General features: G+C 53.7%; 2 protein-coding genes across 6 annotated transcripts in view; one reads left to right on the top strand and one right to left on the bottom strand.

Annotated features, from left to right (window-relative positions):
- TP53BP1 (tumor protein p53 binding protein 1) overlaps window positions 1–904 on the bottom strand; it is an 85,188-nt gene extending 84,284 nt beyond the window's left edge. Inside the window, exon 1 of the mRNA XM_019725347.2 lies at window positions 724–904. The gene's annotated coding sequence lies outside the window, so the exon portion shown is untranslated. The remainder of the gene's footprint in view (window positions 1–723) is intronic.
- MAP1A (microtubule associated protein 1A) lies at window positions 71–19,993 on the top strand. Of its 5 annotated transcripts, XM_019725344.2 has the most exons (8): window positions 71–352; window positions 1,327–1,428; window positions 9,097–9,179; window positions 9,459–9,599; window positions 9,825–11,384; window positions 12,162–17,871; window positions 18,021–18,241; window positions 18,439–19,993. In XM_019725344.2, exons 1-8 carry the CDS (start codon window positions 115–117, stop codon window positions 18,592–18,594), a joined length of 8,211 nt encoding a protein of 2,736 aa, XP_019580903.2. In that variant the 5' UTR covers window positions 71–114; the 3' UTR covers window positions 18,595–19,993. The 5 variants fall into 5 exon arrangements, with proteins under 5 accessions (XP_019580903.2, XP_019580901.2, XP_074183931.1 ...); XM_019725342.2 differs by having other exon boundaries at window positions 9,825–17,871; XM_074327831.1 differs by lacking the exons at window positions 71–352; window positions 1,327–1,428 and adding an exon at window positions 5,991–6,113.
- The last annotated feature ends 353 nt before the right edge of the window (window positions 19,994–20,346 follow it).

Raw genomic sequence — 20,346 nt, 5'->3', positions numbered from 1 at the left:
CTCCGCCTCCTGACAGGCAGCAGCCAATGAGCGGCTCCTGCCTCCGGCCCTTAAGAACCCAGCGCACTCTCCCTGCAGCGGACGCGGCCAGCCTAGCACTCCAACGGAGTTTCCATGGAGACCGAGGCTGGGCCCGGGCAGCCTCGCGGCGTTACCATGGAGACAAGTCCCGGGCTGGGCCTCCGAGGCCCTGGCTCACCGCTGTCTCACAACCCCGCGGATCCGCTGTGCGAGACCGGAGCCGCGGTGGCGGCGGCACGCTGGGACCTGCGGAAACACTCTTTGCTCATCGTGATCGGTGATATCGGTACAGAGAGTCAGCTGAGGGCCGTGCGGGCCCACCTTGAACAAGGTGAGCCGCTGTCCTGGCTGTGCTCGGGACATCCTCCATCCCGAGCTTCTCCGCCATCTGCATTTACCTCCCAGAGCTTACGTCTGCATTCTCCATCCCTAGTATGCACTTGCTGAGATCTACGCGCCCTGTTAATCTGAGTCATCAGTCCATCACCTGCATCTTCCATGTCACGCGTCCATATCATCCCGAGCTCCCAACATCTCGCTTCCCATCCTTTCTGCACACCCCATGGCGCTCCGCAATCTCCCTGAAGCGGGGGAGCTCTGTGCAGCCCCTAGAGCCCCTCTGGTCACACCCTCTGTCCCACAGTGTCTCGGGCCAGATGTCCAAAAAGTCCTCATCTTCCCCTGAAGAGTCCATGTCCCTACCTTAGTTTCTTCTTTAGGATCCCTTAACAGGCACAGGGTGCTTTCTGAACGCTGCGGACAAATCTCAAAGCTCTCAGTGTTGGCGGCCAACCTGAGAGAGTGACCTTTGTGGCCAGAAGCTCCTCAATCCTCACGTCCCTCCCCAATTGCCTGCCAGTGGCGCAGTGCTGCGGAGCCACCTGCGGGTGGGAAGCAAGCCGCGGAGGGGTGAAGGCAAGGAGGGGGCATAGGAGAGTCTAGAATCCTACTTAGCTGTAAGAACCCTGGAAGGCAACCCCCAGTATCTGGGAATAGGCCCTTGGGTGTCACTTCTATTACGATTGGGTGACTCTGCAAGAAAACTTCTACATATAAACTCACTAATAACCAAGTTTAGCCTAAACTCTGCCCTTCTTCTGGCTCGGGCAAAGACCAAGAAAGGCACAGGATGGGAGATGGACATAGGTACTAACAATCTCTATTAAAGAGATCAGTGAAGCCGATCGTGACAGCTGTCCTTATCCCCTCCCTCTCCTTACCCTTCTTGTGAGCTTGGACGTGTTCCCTGAAGTCCAATCCTTCTGACCTTATTTAGAGCCCTCTTTGTTTCTTTTTCTCTCACAGGGATTCTCTCCTGGAACATTGACTTATCATCCTTTGACTTGAACCAACAATTGAGACTCTTCATTACGCGGCACCTAGCTCACTTCTCCTCAGAGGTCAAAGGTTAGGACTAGTGTCATTTGTCTCAATCATTTGGGTGAGGGTTGGTTACAGTAGAGATTAGGCTGGGGAGAAGGGAGGGACGCTTCAGGAAAGTTGTAAAGCTTCATAGCTATCCCCACATACCCAATGCACTGTGAAGACAGATGGTATGATGGTAGAGAGAGCCCGGAGAATGTAATTTCTAACTGAGAAGAGGGTGGTCTATGGACAGCTGTTGACAAGTACTAAGGAAACAAGGTACTTGTCTTGAGTGATTGATCAATCACTCCCATGCAAAAATCCACTCTTTTTTTGTGTTCCCCTTTCTGTGTCCCCCAGCCTCCTTGCTTCCCTTTACAAAGATCCTTGAATCCCCCACTCACCTTTCCAGATCCTTGCTTAGAACTTTTCCTCAGACTGCACAGCCTACTCTCCAGGTTTCAGGGTTTCTGGTCCCTCCTTTGGACCAGCCAACAGATCACCAGAGCAGAGCAGAAATCTGGTGCCAAAGGCTGATGAGCACTGTCAAATCCAGGGTGGAAGCAGGGACTCCTAGCTTTACTGCTACAAGAGCTAGTCACACTCTGAGATTTGACTCTGAGATCAACGTTCACAGGATGCAGTTTCCCATTGTGCTGGGTGGGAGAAATGGGTCAGGGATTTGAGTAAATAATATTTTAGGGGCTATCATTCCATGACAAGTATCTGTGGGGAGACTGAAGAAAGCCTCACATCCCATGGTAGAAGTGCTGGGCTTTCTGGTCATGTTGTTGGTAAATTTTAACACACCAATCCATGTGTCAGTGCCTTTATGGACTATGAAATCCATCCAACTGAACAGTTACTGCATCAAATGACTGAATTCATATCTTCTATAGATAATTCCATTATTTAGTATAGTAGATAGTCACCTCCCCTTCTCTTCCCGCTCCTCCTGCTAACTGCCACATCTTCAATCATTTCTCTGATCACTGACTCCTTTAGAGATGCTCCGAAGAGAGAATACAAGTTGAATATGACTAATGCTTCATTATCCTAAGAATATGTGCAGCATTTAAAAAATGTGAGGCTGGCATCTTCTTGATGTGACTGGCTTCTTGTGAAGCTAGCCACTCACTGTTTCGAGACTGGCTTCTGTTAAGAATTACTCATGTCATGGCTTCCTCCATTATCACTGATGATTGAAAATCCATAGTTTTACCACTTATTACTCCTAGGAGCTTTGGTACAAGGTTGGATAAGGGGATGACGGCAGACAAAATTAATGACCGCATTGAAGTTGGGGGAGTATCTGATGATGTTAATTCACACTGAATTCTCTATAACCTTGTCCTTTTGGCCACAGAGATTTAAGATTAGGCTGCTTTCTGGAATGATGTATGAATGAACAGACTTAAACCAAAATACTTAACCATTTTTCAAATTAAGATCTAGGGATGCTTGGGAAGACGCTTACAGGGAGATGCATAGTTACTCTCAGGGACCTCTCAGAAACAAGCACTGATATATAATAAACACCTGCCAGATCTTTTCCAAGAGTTATGCCATGGTGTCCCCAAGGGGCTTAGGGCAATATACCCAAGATCAGGGCTTACTTTAGCCTACTGAATTTTTTTTTATTTTTATTTTTTTTTGGTTTGGACATTTTTATGGTGGCCTGACTATCTCCCTGGAGAATAGTGGAGAATTTCCTGGAAAAACCCACAAGGCTCAAGACAGCCTCTGCCCCACCCATGCTGTCTCGTCTTTCAGCTGTCCCCACAAACAACAGTCAGTCCAGAGCAGCTGCAGACACTGCCCCTCCTTTCAGCCTCCATTTAACGGGGAGGCAAAGGGAACCAGGCTGCTGGGATGGGCTCAAGGGGATGTGCTAGTACCTTATGACTTAATCCTTTCTGCCTACCCACAGGCGGGGCCACCGTCCTTCTCACCTCTCCTCAAGCCCTGGGCTGAAATGCTGAGAAAAGGGACCAAAATGTATCCTACACTGACAGGGAGAGTGCAATCATTCCTAGCCACCTCCCCCTCCACACCCTCACAGGGAAAAGCAGGGACCCTTTAATGGAGAGTCAGTGGTCCAGCTCCTTCTAGAGGTCAAATCTGGTAATGTCTTTCCTAGGTGAATTGTGCACCAGGTAGCCTCCAGTGGTGACTTGGAGCTTTCCTTTCTAACTCCTGCAAAAATCTGGAGCTTCCAAGCGTTATAAAGCAAAACCAGAAACAATTAAGACAGTGGAAAACTGAGCTTAAATAACACTCCGATACTTCTATTACTGCGCACCTATAGGAAAGGAAGAGGGCTTCATAATGTATAATTCACGATGGATATTTAGGACTCTAAAACACACCGGCTGAAGGACGAGTTTGGAGGCCTTCGGCTCCTGTCTGGCTCTCCATTACCCCTGAAGTGCTCAGGAAGTGCTAGTTCTGTTACTTGCAAGCATGAAAGCCATTCTGAATAAATAGAATAGCTCATTGGTCCTTACAACTGCGTTTTATATTACTGTCTAAAATGAGATAGCAGGGACATAAACAGTACTTAAAGTCCTTTCCTGCAGGTACCTCCAGCTCTGGGTTTACCTGGAGCTAAGAGTTAGTCCGGTGTGAGATTCCGATTTAGGATTTCCCTGCATTTGTACATGGCAGGTTTAGGATTCTAGGTATGAAGCACTTTTTCATATTTTATGCCATTCACTTACTCATAGCATTATTGGAGGATGGTACTAATATTATACTCATTTTATAGCTCAGAAAGCAAGCTTTCAGAAAGGTTAAGTGGCTTGTTTAATATCATGATTAGCAAAATGGTAGCGTTAGGTCTCAAATCCAGGACTTTGGATCTCACTTTTTGTCTGAGCTCAGGCTTCTCTCTTTGGCATCTCACCATTTTATTGCGGCAGAGCCGAGGACCACAGGGGGTGTAGGGTTGGTTGTGGTGGGGGGCTGTTCAGAAGGTGAGGGCTGAAGGATAACATGCCACTGTGAGTTGGAACTGTGCCCAGCGTGTGGCCCTTGGGTGTAGCAGCTGAGAATAAGGGTCAGTTCTGCATGGGGCTGGGAAATGTTATTTTGTTCTCAAGCCAAATGTCTACTCAAGTTTCCCTCTTAGCACACTCCAGAGAGCCCTAGAAAGCAGAGAGAAGATGGAAGGTTTGAGGTGGGAGGAAATAAGAAGTATGAAGTTGCAGAAGGGAGGTGTTTCCGTTTTGTGATGCTCGGAACTCAGTTTGTGTTGTGAATCTCTGCAGATGGCTTCCTCTATCCCAATGGGGCTGTTGCCATGTTGCTGCTTTGCATCCCGGGATCTGAGCAAGGATTCCTCCCCCTCTGTGCTGCCTCTCTCCCGTACTGGTGGTGACTCAGCTCCTCCTCTCTTCTGGAGGCAGTTAAGGGGGGTGGGGGATGCTGAGAGCAGAGACTATTTTGGCTTCTCTGACCTTCAAAAGCTGCACTTGGCAGTCTGGGGCAAGGGTGGGGTTGGTGCTGGGGTATGAGTGGGTGGATGTCAATGTGAGGAAGGCATTAGGAGCTGGCCGGGACTGGGGAAGGTTGAGGGAAGAACTATGTGGGAGCCTGAGCATCACCCGGTTGGAATCAGGGGTGAGAGCTCTCCAGATCCTCCCTTTGAGTCCTCGAGCACGTCACTAAGTCTGAGACAGAAGTAGAGACGAAGGGAAACAGCGCCAATATTAGAAGGATTAAGACAGTATAAGACAGAGATATCAAAGAGACATAGAAAAGTGCGGAAACAAGAAGCGAACAGGGATCCAACATTCTACAGTCATAAGATTTTTTTTAAATCCAAAGAGTACTTTATATTACATTTAATAATTGGCCTATGGTAAGAAAATCATGCTTAGTCCTGGGGCCCTGGTGATCCTCCTTGGTCCCTGTTAACTCTTTCACTGAAACGCACGCAGAAGGCACCTGCCTCTTCATACACAGTGACCCAAGAATTCCAGTTTCAGGGCCTGTGTGGTTACTGAGCTATGCAGCATCAGCACAGAATTGCATGCTCCCAGGGTCCCTGTGCCCCACCCCAGATTGTCTAGGACCATGTGTCCACGCCAGAATTTCAAACTGCCCTCCAATCTAATATGAGACTTATTTCTCCCTCCTCTGGTTTCTGCAGCTGTGGCTCAGAATTCAGCGCAACTCCCCTCCCCAGCCTTCCTCTCAAGCAGTCGCCTCACTCCCAACTCCATGCTTTCAGGCCCCCAGCCCCTTTGTCTCCTGCTCCTCCAGGGACTGAAGGTCATTCTCTGGGTCTGCGAGGAGAGGCAGCAGATGGTTCCTGAGAGAAGGGGGAGGGCCCAGGCAGCCCATACTTCCCGTATCTGTCAAAATGTGCCTTAGCACGGGGCTTTGGTCTTTTGGCTGATGCTAACAGAGTATTTCTTGACTAAGCAGGGTTGGGGGAGAAGGGCCCTAAGGGCCATTGGAGACCACCCTGCTGGCTCTTTGAGCTGCTAGACAACTCCTCAGCCCCAGCAGAAGCACCAGAGCACTGACATTGTGAAGGCAAAGAAACAGTTAAGTCTCCAGTGCCTCGTCATGGACCAGCCCCTCTTCCCCGCCCTGGCACCGCCCTCCCCATCAAGCGCCCCCCCCCCCACTCCCACCCCAAGTGCCGCAGACTCTTCCCTGAAGCTGCCGGCTGTGGCCGGAGCTGCAGCCTCCATGAGGGGCTCCCTCCCACACCCAGGGTAAGAACCGAACAGAACTGAAGGGCTTGGCATGGGGGTTGGGGGCTGCGTGATTGGGAGGTGGGATGGAGGTAATGGGCAGGGAGTTGATACCTAATCTGGTGTGTCTGGAACCGGCCCAGCGGGGTCGGCAGGGAGAGGGAACAGAGAGAAAATGAATATGACTAGCTATGGCACCAGCCTGGACCCAGAAGCAGGCGGAGGCCAATGGGGCCGAGACACTGACAGTCCATCTCTCTGGCTGGCGTGGGGGAGGGGGCTGGAAGACATCAGCCCAGGGGCAAGAGCAAGAGGGTGGTTTCAGTGGCTCAGCCTGACAGCCCGTGGCGCTGGAAGACTTTGGGGGCTGTGTCTTTGGGCATGGGCAGAAGAATCTGAGGGAAAGGCGGATGTTATGGGAATGCACCTAATGGGAGAGTCTCTGGGTGTCAGCTGCTAGATTGCTCAGCTGCTCCTATGCTGGGGGTGAGTGGAATGGCGAGTTTTTGCCAAGTAAGGGAAGGTGGGGGACACTGTCGAAAAGAAGGGAGGAAGAGATCATTAAGACGTGGCACGCGCCTCTTCACAGACCAACCTATTTGCAGTGGGCTCCTGGCACCCCTTTCCCTGCGATTGGCTTGAGATTAGGACTCTAAGCCCCCCATCTCTTTCTGGCTCCCTCCGGAGACTGAGAGGCCACTCTGGAGATTAAGAGCAAGCTCCCTCCCCAGCAGCTGCCCTGCATTCCCAGTCCTGCCAACCCCACAGGTTCCTAGTCATGGAACCTTCCCAGCCCCACCCCCACCTCATCTCTGCTTCTCTTCCCAAGATGGGGGCTCTTGAACAGAGGAGCCAGTTTCTTCTCCCTCTCTGTGTCCCCCACCAACACCCCCCATGCAGAGGCAGCCAAGAAAATGACTTGTCATGCTGGGGTGGGGGTGGAGCTGGAGCCTGAGCTCAGCGCGCACACTCACACACTGCGGCAAACTGCAGCTGCCCGAGTGCCCCCCCCTCTGCCTCACTGCAGAGACACCTGCCCTCCTGCCGGCTCAGCTTCAGCACCAGCAGCCTACCCCCACCCCCACACCATCAGTGGCCAAGGGAAATGCCCCTGCCCCACAAGAAGTCCTCTCCAGCAAAAAAAGGAAAAACAAGTCCACCCCCTTCAGTGGGCTTGCTGGGGAAGCAGAAGAGAGAAACAGCCTTTTCTGCCAGGCCTGAAAAGGAGGGGCGCAGGATACAAACCATGTAGTTGCCAGTCAGAACTGGAGCGCACTTGGGTGAGGGTGAGGGTCTTGGGCCAAGAGAGGAGCTGGGATCAGAGAAGTCTGGTGGTTATAAGCAGGGGACTGTGAGGAATGACAGATTGGGGGGCCAGGGGGTGGTAGGTAGGGAGCATCTCAGCCTGTACCACAAATATTTCTCTTTCTGACTTTCCTAACTCAAATGTGAGACTTTGTGCGGATGTGGTGGGGCAGGGATGGGGGTAGGAATTGCCCTTCTAAATCTAAGCTACGGTACTGCAAGCTAGCCTAGGGCTGGCCATTCCCTGAACCTTGATATCCCTTACCTGCCCAAGCCCTGCCCCTGCTGTCCTCTGAACTGACCTCTAAGCTTCTCTCAATTCCCAAGTGAATAGAAGAGAAGCCTTGAGCTCCCCTTGGGCCCCACCCGTACTGTGTGGGGTTTGGTCTTCTGACACCAGCCATAGTTCACTTCCCCTGCAGCTGTAACTGCAGCCCCTTGCTGCCAGATCTGTCTGATCCTGGCACCAAGGCTCTTCCACTTAACAAAGGCTCTGGCCCCAGGCTCCTCTTGTCAGAGCCCCAGAAAGAGGAGAGAGCTGGGTCCCAGATGAGGGTCTAGCTGAGAGATTGTGAGGCCTCCCACCAATATTCTCCAGACAGCCCACTCCCCGGCCATCTGTTCACCTCTGTTTGTAAGGTAACTCCACTGTGTGCTGCAATTGGTAAGGGCAGAAGCAGGGGATGGCGGCATCCTTCTTCATTATCTTCTGTCTAACCTGCCACTTTCTTTGCTGAGTTACCTGGTGTTTCATGTAAGCCTGGAGAAAGGAAGTAAATAGGGGATCTGAGGGTGTCTTATCTTTTGCTATGGCCTGGAGAACACTCTCTCCTGCCTTATTTGTTTCTTGTTTGTGAACCCTAGCTCCTTTCTCCATGGCAGAAGGCCCGTAGGAGAGAGGAGCAAGGATGAGAGGAGAAAGTGTTCATGAGGGATAGGTTGTAGGGTAGTGAACCAGGCTCTGGGGATTTGAAGGTGAGGTGGTAGATGGAGCTGTGAAACTTTTGGTGGTGAGAACAATATGATTGGATGCCTGTTTTTGAGTGCAGGATTGGCCTCTGAGGAATCAGAGAATAGAACAAGAAGTTATCATCCTATTTCTACTCTTTGGACGGTAAAACCCCAAGGGTTTAGACAGTGCAGACTTCTCTGAGTGTTTTGGAATGGGGATTCTGGCCTTGATGGGGTTTGGAAAGGAGGATGAGGAGTTTGTAAACAAAAAGTGACCATCTCCTTATTTCTAGGTACTCTGCTGGCACAAAAGCTCAAGATAGAGGCGGGCTGGAGAGGAGAGAGCTAAGTGAGGATGTCCCAGGAGCCCTCCCTCCAGCTGAACCTCACCCCCTCCGATCCCCAGGCAGCACCAGGAGCTTAGTGCTTGAGAGGGACAAAAGCTTCTTGTCAACAGGGCAGTCTGAGGCTGGATTCCAGGCAGAGGGTGTGGCAGATGAAGGGAGGGAGAAGACAGGCTATGTGGGAGAGGGGAGGGGGAAACCCTGAAACGAAGGGCTAGAGGAGCTAGCTGGTCCCGAGACCTTACTCAGCAGTGTTCAAAGTGGCAGGAGCTAAGGATAATCAGGCGTCTCTTCTCTTAAGACCCATTTTCTAACAGTGCTTTCCTCTCCTGCCGCACACAATGCCTCTCTATTTTAGTCTATACCCACTCTCTTCAATACAAATCCCTGCATCTTTCTCTCAGGCCAGAGGACCCTCTGCCACCAGAGTGAGATCCTAGAGACCATCATCCTGGTAAACCCCAGTGCCGACAGCATCAGCTCTGAGGTAAGGCTAGGGCCGGTGCCTTGCCACGAGGGCCTGCTGAAAGAGCTGCAACCCACCCTTGCCAGTGCTACTGCTGTAAGGCCAAGAATTCCTGGACTTGGCTTTGAACCATCCTCTCTCTGCCATCTAAGCTACCTTACAATCCCCAGCCCCTTCTGGAGGTGTTGTGGTGCTACCGGTGGGGAACATGTCCTTGCAGTACTGAGGGGTAACCAGGAACATTCAGTGTCCTTCCCTGGGTTTCCGACATCTGTGACTACTCCCCTCCTTCCATTCTAGGTTCACCATCTCCTTAGCAGCCCATCAGCTCACAAACTACTGATCTTGAGTGGGCAAACTTTAGAGCCAGGGGGAGACCTCATCCTACAGAGTGGCACCTATTCCTATCAAAACTTTGTTCAGGTCCTTCACCACCCAGAGGTAAGTTCCATGGCTGCCTGTCTGGGAGGAACAGAATATGGGATAGGACTAGAGCTGCGGGGAGGGAGCCAAGGAAGGGAAAATCTCATATTGCTTGACCATTGGGGGTCCTGGCAGAAAGGAAGGAGATCAGCTTGGAGAGAGGGGAAGATTAGCAGACTGAAGCTGAGTCCGGTTAAGACAACCCCAGTGCCCTGATCAGCCTTCTATCTCCCATTCCTCTAGATTGCCCAACTGCTCAGCAATAGAGACCCTGGGATCCAAGCCTTCCTTACTGTGTCCTGCTTAGGGGAGGGTGATTGGAGCCATCTGGGACTATCCAGTTCCCAAGAGACCCTGCACCTCCGGCTGAACCCTGAGTCCATGCTGCCCACCATGGATGGTGTGGCTGAGTTCTCCGAGTATGTCTCTGAGACCGTGGATGTGCCATCCCCCTTTGACCTGCTAGAGCCCCCTACTTCCGGGGGCTTCCTCAAGCTCTCCAAGCCTTGCTGCTACATTTTCCCTGGCGGCCGTGGGGACTCTGCCCTCTTTGCCGTTAATGGTTTCAACATCCTGGTGGATGGTGGCTCCGATCGCAAGTCCTGCTTCTGGAAGCTGGTGCGACACCTGGACCGCATTGACTCCGTGCTGCTCACACACATCGGGGCCGACAACCTGCCTGGCATCAACGGCCTCCTGCAGCGCAAAGTGGCAGAACTGGAGGAGGAGCAGTCCCAGGGCTCCAGCAGCTACAGCGACTGGGTAAAGAACCTCATCTCCCCTGAGCTCGGAGTGGTCTTCTTCAACGTGCCCGATAAGCTGCGGCTGCCCGATGCCTCCCGGAAGGCCAAGCGCAGCATTGAGGAGGCCTGCCTCACTCTGCAGCACCTACACCGCCTGGGCATCCAGGCCGAGCCTCTGTACCGTGTGGTCAGCAACACCATTGAGCCACTGACCCTCTTCCACAAGATGGGGGTGGGCCGGCTGGACATGTACATCCTCAACCCTGTCAAGGACAGCAAGGAGATGCAGTTCCTCATGCAGAAGTGGGCAGGCAACAGTAAAGCTAAGACAGGCATTGTTCTGGCGAACGGAAAGGAAGCGGAGATCTCGGTGCCCTACCTGACCTCTATTACTGCGCTGGTGGTCTGGCTGCCAGCCAACCCCACTGAGAAGATTGTGCGTGTGCTTTTTCCCGGAAATGCTCCCCAGAACAAGATCTTGGAGGGCCTGGAAAAGCTTCGCCACCTGGACTTCCTGCGCTACCCCGTGGCCACGCAGAAGGATATGACCACCGGGGCTGTGCCTGCCAACCTCAAACCCAGCAAAATCAAACAGCGGGCTGACAGCAAGGAGAGCCTCAAGGCCACTACGAAGACATCTGTGAGCAAGCTGGCCAAACGGGAGGAAGTGGCTGAAGAAGGAGCTAAGGAGGCCCGCTCAGAACTGGCCAAGGAGTTAGCCAAGACAGAGAAGAAGGTAAAGGAATCATCTGAGAAGGTTCCAGAGAAGCCTGCCAAGCCTGAGAGGGTGAGGACAGAGTCGAGTGATGCATTGAAGGCAGAGAAGCGAAAGCTGATCAAAGACAAGGTGGGGAAGAAGCACCTAAAAGAAAAGATTTCAAAGCTGGAAGAGAAAAAAGACAAAGAGAAAAAAGAGATCAAGAAGGAGAGGAAGGAGCTCAAGAAAGATGAAGGAAGGAAGGAGGAGAAGAAGGATGCCAAGAAGGAGGAGAAGAGGAAAGATACCAAACCTGAGGTCAAGAAGATTTCCAAGCCAGACCTGAAGCCCTTTACCCCTGAGGTACGTAAGACCCTCTACAAAGCCAAAGCCCCTGGCAGAGTCAAGGTAGAAAAGAGCCGGGCTGCCCGTGGGGAGAAGGAGCTGTCCTCTGAGCCCCGGACACCTCCAGCTCAGAAGGGGGCTGTACCACTCCCAGCAGTCAGTGGGCACAGGGAGCTGGTCCTGTCTTCACCAGAGGACCTCACACAGGACTTTGAGGAGATGAAACGTGAGGAGAGGAGGTTGCTGGCTGAACAAAAGAACATAGGACTAGGAGAGAAACCACTCCTTCCACACACTGCAGAGGAGGGACTCCCAAGCACAGCTGCCCAGGGGATACCATCCTCTGTCCCAGGGCTGGAACAAGAGAAGTCTGTGGTGAAGGAGAAAGAGGTTGTCCCAGACATCCCTGAGGAACAAGGCAGCAAAGATAGAGGCCCAGACTCTGGGGCTGAAACAGAGGAAGAGAAAGATACCTGGGAGGAAAAGAAGCAGAAGGAAGCAGAGAGGCTCCCCGATAGGACAGAAGCCAGAGAGGAAAGTGAACCTGAGGTGAAGGAGGATGTGATAGAGAAGGCTGAGTTAGAAGAAATGGAGGAGGTGCCCCCTTCAGATGAGGAAGAGGAAGAGACAAAGGCTGAGGGTTTTTACCAAAAACATATGCGGGAAGCCTTGAAGGTAACCCCAAGAGGCAGGGAAGTGGGACTCCAGGGTAAGGCACCTGAGAAGGAGACCTCATCCTTCCTAAGCAGCCTGGCCACACCTGCAGGAGCCACTGAGCACGTCTCTTACATCCAGGATGAGACCATCCCCGGCTACTCAGAGACCGAGCAGACCATCTCAGATGAGGAGATCCACGATGAACCGGAGGAGCGCCCAGCTCCACCTCGATTTCCTCCAAGTACATATGACCTTCCCGGGCCTGAAGGTCCTGGCCCCTTTGAGGTGAGCCAGCCTGCAGACAGTGTTGTTCCTGTCACCTCCAGCAAAGGCTATGGAGCACCAGAGACTGAACTCGCCTACCCTCCCAATATGGTGGCCGCCCCTTTGGCTGAAGAGGAGCACGTGTCCTCGGCTACCTCAATCACTGAGTGTGACAAGCTTTCTTCTTTCGCCACATCTGTGGCTGAGGACCAGTCTGTGGCTTCACTCACAGCTCCCCAGACAGAGGAGACAGGCAAGAGCTCCCTGCTGCTTGACACAGTCACAAGCATCCCATCATCCCGCACTGAAGCCACTCAAGGCTTGGACTATGTGCCATCGGCTGGTACCATCTCACCCACCTCCTCACTGGAAGAAGACAAGGGCTTCAAATCACCACCTTATGAGGATTTCTCTGTGACTGGGGAGTCAGAGAAGAGAGGAGAGATCGTAGGGAGGGGTTTGCCTGGAGAGAGAGCTGTGGAAGAGGAAGAGAAGACCGCAAATGTAGAGATGTCTAAGAAACTTCACAGTCAATATGGAACCCCGATGTTTGGTGCCCCTGGTCATACCCTATATCCAGGGGAACCAGCCTTTGGAGAATTGGAGGAGCGCTGCCTCAGCCCGGATGACAGCACAGTGAAGATGGCCTCTCCTCCACCATCGGGCCCTCCCAGTGCCACCCACACACCCTTTCATCAGTCCCCAGTGGAAGAAAAGTCTGAGCCCCAAGACTTTCAGGAAACAGGCTCCTGGGGAGACACTAGGCGTACGCCAGGTGTGGGCAAGGAAGATGCTGCAGAGGAGACAGTCAAGCCAGGGCCTAAAGGGGACACACTACAAGAGGGGGGAAAGGTACCTCCTCCCAGGAGCCCCCAGGCCCAGGAAGCAGCCATCAGCATTGTTGGAGGACATACAGGCTATACCATCCAATTGTTGCCAGAACAGGACAAAGCAATAGTTTTTGAGACTGTGGAGGCACGAGAGCCCACAGGCCCAATTCTGGGAACAGAAGCCCCTCCCAGAGATTTGAGGACATCACTCCAAGAACCTGGCGAACCTCAGAAAGACGAGGTGCTCCAATGTCCTGACCGAAGCCTCTCCCCTGATGATGCAGAGTCTCTCTCTGTCCTCAGTGTGGTCTCCCCAGACATTGCCAACCGGGAAGCCATCCTCAGGTCTCCCTGTGGCCTGACAGAGCAGCACCTACACAAAGACCTTTGGCCACAGGTATCTCCAGAAGACACCCGGTCACTTTCTCTCTCAGAAGAGAGTCCCAGCAAGGAGACCTCTCTGGATATCTCTTCTAAGCAGCTGTCTCCAGAAAGCCTTGGTACCCTCCAGTTTGGGGAATTAAGCCTTGGAAAGGAAGAAAGGGGGCCTGTGATGCAGGCTGAGGATACCTCTAAGCACCTAGCCCCCATGTCTAGTCCAGAACCCCATGCAGCCACAGTGTCTCCTCCCACAGATGGGAACACTGGATACTCTCCACAGGCAGACATCACAGGTGAGAGCGCTGATGGAAAATTACCTGCCAGCTCCTCTCACTCTGCATTGTTGGGAGACGGGAAGCACTCACCTGGAGTGATCACAAGCCCAGGTGAACACATTCTGACACCTGATAACTCCCTCACCAAGAGTCCTGAGTCTTTGTCAAGCCCTGCCATGGAGGACATTGCCAAGAAATGGGAAGGTAAAGTTCCAGAGTTAAAAGACAAAGCCCCAGAGCAGAAGGATAAGGGACCTGAGCCAAAGGATGAAGTCCTACAGCAGAAGGACAAAACTCTGGAGCAGACAGACATTGTCATAGAGCAGAAGGGTACAGCCATCGATCAGAAAGGTGAGGCTCGGGAAGAAAAGCACAAGGGTGTGGAACAGCAGGATAAGACTTTAGAACAAAAAGTCAGAGGCTTAGAAGAAAGGGACACAGCTCTGGGAAAGAAGGACAAGGCCCTGGAACCCAAAGACAAAGAGTTAGAACAAAAAGACAAGGCCCTGAAACAGGAGGACAGGGTTCCAAAAGAGAAAAATGAGACCTTAGAACAAAAAGTCAGAGACTTGGAACATAAAGACAAGACTCCAGAGGACAAGGTCCCTGAACTGAAGGGCAAAGCCTTAGAACAGACAGACAAAGCCCCTCAACAGAAAGACAAGGCCTTAGAAAAGGAGGATCAGGCCTTAGAACAAAAGTACTGGGCCTTAGGACAGAGGGATACAGCCCTGGAACAAAACAGTAAGGCTCTTGAATGGCAAAATAAAGCTCTGGAAGAGAAGGACAAAATCCAGAAGGAGAGCCCAGTGCAAGAGGAGAAAACGATGAAACCAACGGAGAAGATCCTAGAGGGAAAATCTCCAGAAAAAGTCAAGGCTGTGGAACCGAAGGAAGAAGCTGTGCTGGAAAAGACCAAAGCTCTGGGGCTGGAAGGGAGCCCAGTACAGGACAAGACCCGGGAGCAGGAGGAGAAATACTGGAAGGAGCAGGATGTGGTCCAGGAGTGGCAAGAAATGTCCCCAACCAGAGGGGAGCCAGTTGGGAAACAGAAAGAGTCTGCCCGGCCCTGGGAGGACACATCTCCTGAGCAAGAGGACAGGTACTGGAGGGGCAGAGAGGATGTGGCCTTGGAACAGAACACATACTGGAGTGATCTGAACTGTGAGCGGAAGGTCTGGTTCCCTCGTGAGCTGGATGGCCCGGGGACCCGGCCACGGTACGCGGAAGAACGGGAGAGCACTTTCCTCGATGAAGGTCCAGAAGATGAGCAAGAAATGCCCCATTTGGAGCACATGCCCCAGAGCCCCTGGGCCTCAGACTTCAAGGGTTTCCAGGAGCCCTCATCGCAGAAAGGGCTTGAAGTGGAGCGCTGGCTTGCTGAATCACCAGTTGGGCTGCCCCCAGAGGAAGAAGACAAGCTGACTCGCTCCCCTTTTGAGATCATCTCTCCTCCAGCCTCCCCACCTGAGATGGCTGGTCAGAGAGTTCCTCTGGCCCCAGGACAAGACAGCCCTAGCCCAGAGCCTAAGCCCAAGCCACCCATGAAGAACGAACCTACCACACCCTCATGGCTGGCTGAAATCCCACCGTGGGTGCCCAAGGACAGACCCCTGCCCCCTGCACCCCTCTCCCCAGCTCCAGCTCCCCCAACTCCTTCCCCTGAGCCACACACCCCTGCGCCCTTCTCCTGGGGCACAGCCGAGTATGACAGTGTGGTGGCTGCAGTGCAGGAGGGGGCAGCGGAGTTAGAAGGTGGGCCATACTCACCCCTTGGGAAGGACTACCGCAAGGCTGAAGGGAAAACGGAAGAAGAAGGTCAGGCTGGGGCTCCTGACAGCAGCTCCCACAGCTCAAAGGTCCCAGACGCCAGTGACAGCCATGCCACCAAGGAGCCCGAGCAGACTGAGCCAGAGCAGAGAGAGCCCACGCCCTATCCTGATGAGAGAAGCTTTCAGTACGCGGACATCTATGAGCAGATGATGCTTACTGGGCTTGGCCCTGCGTGCCCCACTAGGGAGCCTCCTCTTGGAGCAGCTGGGGATTGGCCCCCACACATCTCAACCAAGGAGGAGGCTGCCGGCCGAAACACATCTGCAGAGAAGGAGCTTTCATCTCCTATCTCACCCAAAAGCCTCCAATTCAACACCCCGTCCTTCAGCTATGCAGCCCTGGTGGGACCCACTGTACCCCCCAGGCAGGAGCCAGAGCCAAGTGTGGAGCGCAGCCTCACCCCCCCTGCAATACCCCCCCGTGCTCCTATCCCCCCGAGCAAAGGCCCAAGCCCCCCTCTTAATGGTAACATCCTGAGCTGTAGCCCAGATAGAAGAAGCCTATCCCCCAAGGAACAAGGCCGGAGTCACTGGGATGACAGCACTAGTGACTCAGAGCTAGAGAAGGGTGCTCGGGACCAGTCAGAGAAGGAGGCCCAGTCTCCAAGTCCCCCTCACCCCATTCCTGCAGGGGCCCCCAAACTGTGGCCTGAAAGTGAGGCACATAGCAGCCCTTCCTCGGACTCTCACCTGGGTCCTGCCCGACCAAGCCTGGACTTCCCTGCTTCGGCCTTTGGTTTCTCCTCATTGCAGCCAGCTCCTCCACAGCTGCCCTCTCCAGCTGAACCCCGCTCGGCACCATGTGGCTCCCTTGCCTTCTCTGGAGACCGAGCTCTGGCTCTGGCTCCAGGTCCCCCCACCAGAGCCCGGCATGATGAGTACTTAGAAGTGACTAAGGCCCCCAGCCTGGACTCCTCACTGCCCCAGCTCCCATCACCCAGCTCTCCTGGGGCCCCTCTCCTCTCCAATCTGCCACGTCCCGCCTCACCAGCCCTATCTGAAGGCTCCTCTTCTGAGGCCACCACACCTGTGATTTCGAGTGTGGCTGAGCGCTTCCCTCTTGGCCTGGAGGCTGCGGGACAGGGGTCTGTAGAGCTGGTCCCAGGAATGGAAGCAGCTGCCCACAGCCTCTGGGACCTCACTCCTCTGAGCCCAGCACCTCCAGCTTCACTGGACTTGGCCCCAGCTCCAGCTCCAAGCCGGCCTGGAGACGTGAAGGATGACACCCTATCCCGCCACCTCGAGTGCTCCGTGGCAGCCCCCAAGAAGCCAAGCACCTTCCAGGGTCCCTCTGGAGACTGGGCCACTAATGGTCCAAGTGAAAGCAGCCCCAACCCCCCGGGCCTTGCCCCAGCCAGGGCTGAGAAAGAAGCAGCTGAGGCATATACTGCCTGGGAACGTGGGGCCTGGCACGAAGGAGCTGAGCGGAGCTCCCGGCCTGACACGCTGCTTTCCCCTGAGCAGCCACTGTGCCCTGGAGGGGAGTCTGGGGGCCCACCTACAAATATCTCCCCTGAGATGGAGGCTGGGCCCCAGGGATGTGCCCCTGAGCCCCGGCCCCACCGTGGGGAGCTCTCACCATCCTTCCTGAACCCACCTCTGCTCCGATCCATGAATGACAGTGACCACTCAACTGAGGAAGCTCGGCTGGTAGGGAAAGGGGGGCGACGCCGGGCGGGGGGCCCCGGGACCACAGGGGGCCCCTGCCCTGTGGCAGATGAGACACCCCCAACGTCAGCCAGTGACTCAGGCTCCACACAGTCAGATTCTGACGTTCCGCCAGAAACGGAGGAGTGTCCGTCCATCACAGCTGAGGCAGCCCTTGACTCAGATGAGGATGGGGACTTCCTGCCTGTGGACAAAGCTGGAGGGGTCAGTGGCTCGCACCATCCCAGGCCTGGTCATGACCCACCCCCTATCCCCCAGCCAGATCCCCGCCCAGCCCCTCCCCGCCCTGATGTGTGCATGGCTGACCCTGAGGGGCTAAGCTCAGAGTCTGGAAGGGTAGAGAAGCTACGGGAAAAGGAGAAAGCACAGGGGAGAGTAGGGCGTAGGACCTCAGGCAGGGCCAAGCCAGCATCTCCTGCCCGGCGCCTGGATCTTCGGGGAAAACGCTCACCTACCCCTGGTAAAGGTCCTGCAGATCGAGCATCCCGGGTCCCACCCCGGCCACGCAGCACTCCAAGCCAGGTCATCCCAGCAGAGGAAAAGGATGGACACAGCCCCATGTCCAAAGGCCTAGTAAATGGACTCAAGGCAGGACCGAGTAAGTATGACGTGAAAAGTAGGAGATTGTGAATTGGGGCTGGGTGTGGTTGGTCAAAGGTTCCAGGAGTGGGAGTGAGGGAAGGAGGGAGAAGGTAGCCCAAAGCCGTCTACTTTCCCTCTACAACGAGTCCTGGCTTGTCTCTACAGCAGCCTTGGGTTCCAAGGGCGGCTCTGGTCCCCCTGTATATGTGGATCTCGCCTATATCCCGAATCATTGCAGTGGCAAGACTGCTGACCTTGACTTCTTCCGACGAGTGCGTGCATCCTACTATGTGGTCAGTGGGAATGACCCTGCCAATGGCGAGCCAAGCCGGGCTGTGCTGGATGCCCTGCTGGAGGGCAAGGCCCAATGGGGGGAGAATCTTCAGGTGAGTGGCACGGGATGCCAAGGAGGTATTCTGGTTAAAGCTTCCCAAGAGGCAATAGTGGAACAGTCTTTATTTATAAAAGGACTGAGCCCTTTCTATGGGCAGTGGAACTACTTTTTGGACCTACAGATGCCCCGTTCCCCTCACTTCCCTTCCCTTCACATTTTCACATCTGGCATGTCTTGTCTACTTCCTAGGTGACTCTGATCCCTACTCATGACACGGAGGTGACTCGTGAGTGGTACCAGCAGACTCATGAGCAGCAGCAACAACTGAATGTCCTGGTCCTGGCTAGCAGCAGCACCGTGGTCATGCAGGATGAGTCCTTCCCAGCCTGCAAGATTGAGTTCTGAAAGAACCACTCTCCCTTCCCCAAGGATCTGCTCCCCCAGCTCCCTTAGGGAATGGCTACTGCTGAGTCCTTTGGGGTTGGGGGACATGGGAGCTGGGGAAGGAGGGGGTAGAGGACAGGATGTCTTGTGAGGATTCGGGCTGGGCTAAATAGGAGGGGTTGTCCCTTCCCCTCATCCATACCTGCGAGAAATCTCAAAACCAAAGGTAACGGGAGGGTGGAAATCAGGATAGGAGGTCACCTGATGCCCGAGAACCCTGGAGTGACACCCTCTCCTAGCATTGCCAAATGCTGGTATTGGGTGGGGAGTGAGAATGGTCTGAGAGAGCAGCCTCCTCCCTCACTGGAGGGAGATCTTATCCCTAATCCCAGGGACCTCTTTATCTCAATCTATTTATTTAGCATCCCAAGGAAGGATTTCCAATAGTAACTTATGTGACCTGGGGGCAGGATACTGTCAGTGAGGTGCCCAGAGCTGCGCCCTTTTCTCCATCTCCCATCCCCTTAACCCACCAGGGTCTGGGTTCCAGCAGGGGTCTGGGGGTACACCGCTGCTATGCTGTCCCACTGCTTTCCTCTGTATCTGAATGTCTCAATTCAAAACGTGAAGCTCTTTTAACCAACAGACTGGTGAGAGAAGAAAAGAGCTTATACTCCCTGCCCTTGCTTCATACCATTCACATCCCAGAGCTGTGCCCAGACCAGGCCTACTGGGCAGCACAAAGGGGCCAGGAGAGCCCAGCCTCAATCCCAGAATTTTCCAAGCTCCCTGACCTTTTGAAGTTTTCACCCACCCATCCCAATTATCCCGATCCCTTCTCATCCCCTGCTTGGCTTCTCTGCATGTGGTCATCCACTGTGGCCTGGTGTGTAATGGGTTAAAAATAAGCCACTGCCTGACATCCTAACATTTGACATCCCAGCAATGTGTGACTCCCCCAACATTCCACAATGCCATCCTGCAGCTGAAATGGGAACTCTGGCAGCCTTTCCAGCCCCAAACTCTTGGACAGAGGATCTGGAAGGTGGAGGCCATGCCAGAGGACTTGGGGAAAATGAGAGGGAGGAAGCAAAGAGGGAGAAGATACTGAGCTAAAGCTTAATTCCTACTGAGTGATATGAAAACAGGCTGATAATTCCATCTCAGGAGAGGACCTCACCCCAAGCAAGCCAATGAGCAGCCCTGCCAGACTACTGCTGGACTGAAATCCAGACGCTCTCAGGGCTGGGCTTTTCTGCCAAATGACTGTGTGGAAACCAAAATGAGCCCGCCTGTCTTCTTCCTAGCTCCACCCTCCCCGTGCTGCTGTGCTCTGCTCTTTCCCACTCTTCCCCGCTATAGTTCCCAGCTGCTGTAACAGAGACGCCTCCAACTCTAACAATAAATCAAGTTCATTACAGATGCTGTAGTGCTGCTTAGGCTTTTTCTGACACCACATGTTGCTTAGTTGCTGGGCCCTGGCTTCCTCTCTGCTTCTCCCAGCACAGTCATTTATCTTGATGTCTTTGATATCTGAAGCAATTCCAGGACCCAGGGAAGTCAGAGAACGTAGGGTGGGTGAAGGTAGAAAAAAAAGGATGAGGAGCCAGCATAATTTCTGAAAATGGATGAGAATGCCTGAGTGTGGGGAATAGGGCCCAAGGGTGGGAACATACATTTGGTTTGGGAGAGGGAAATGGAGTAGAGGGTCTCCTGGGAAGGGGATCTGCATACCACGGGGTCAAGAGCTGAGCACCAAATAACCAGCAGATA

This window comes from Rhinolophus sinicus, linkage group LG03 (assembly GCF_036562045.2).
Source record: "Rhinolophus sinicus isolate RSC01 linkage group LG03, ASM3656204v1, whole genome shotgun sequence".
Taxonomy (NCBI): Eukaryota; Metazoa; Chordata; class Mammalia; order Chiroptera; family Rhinolophidae; genus Rhinolophus; species Rhinolophus sinicus.
This window is presented reverse-complemented; position numbering and strand designations above follow the sequence as displayed.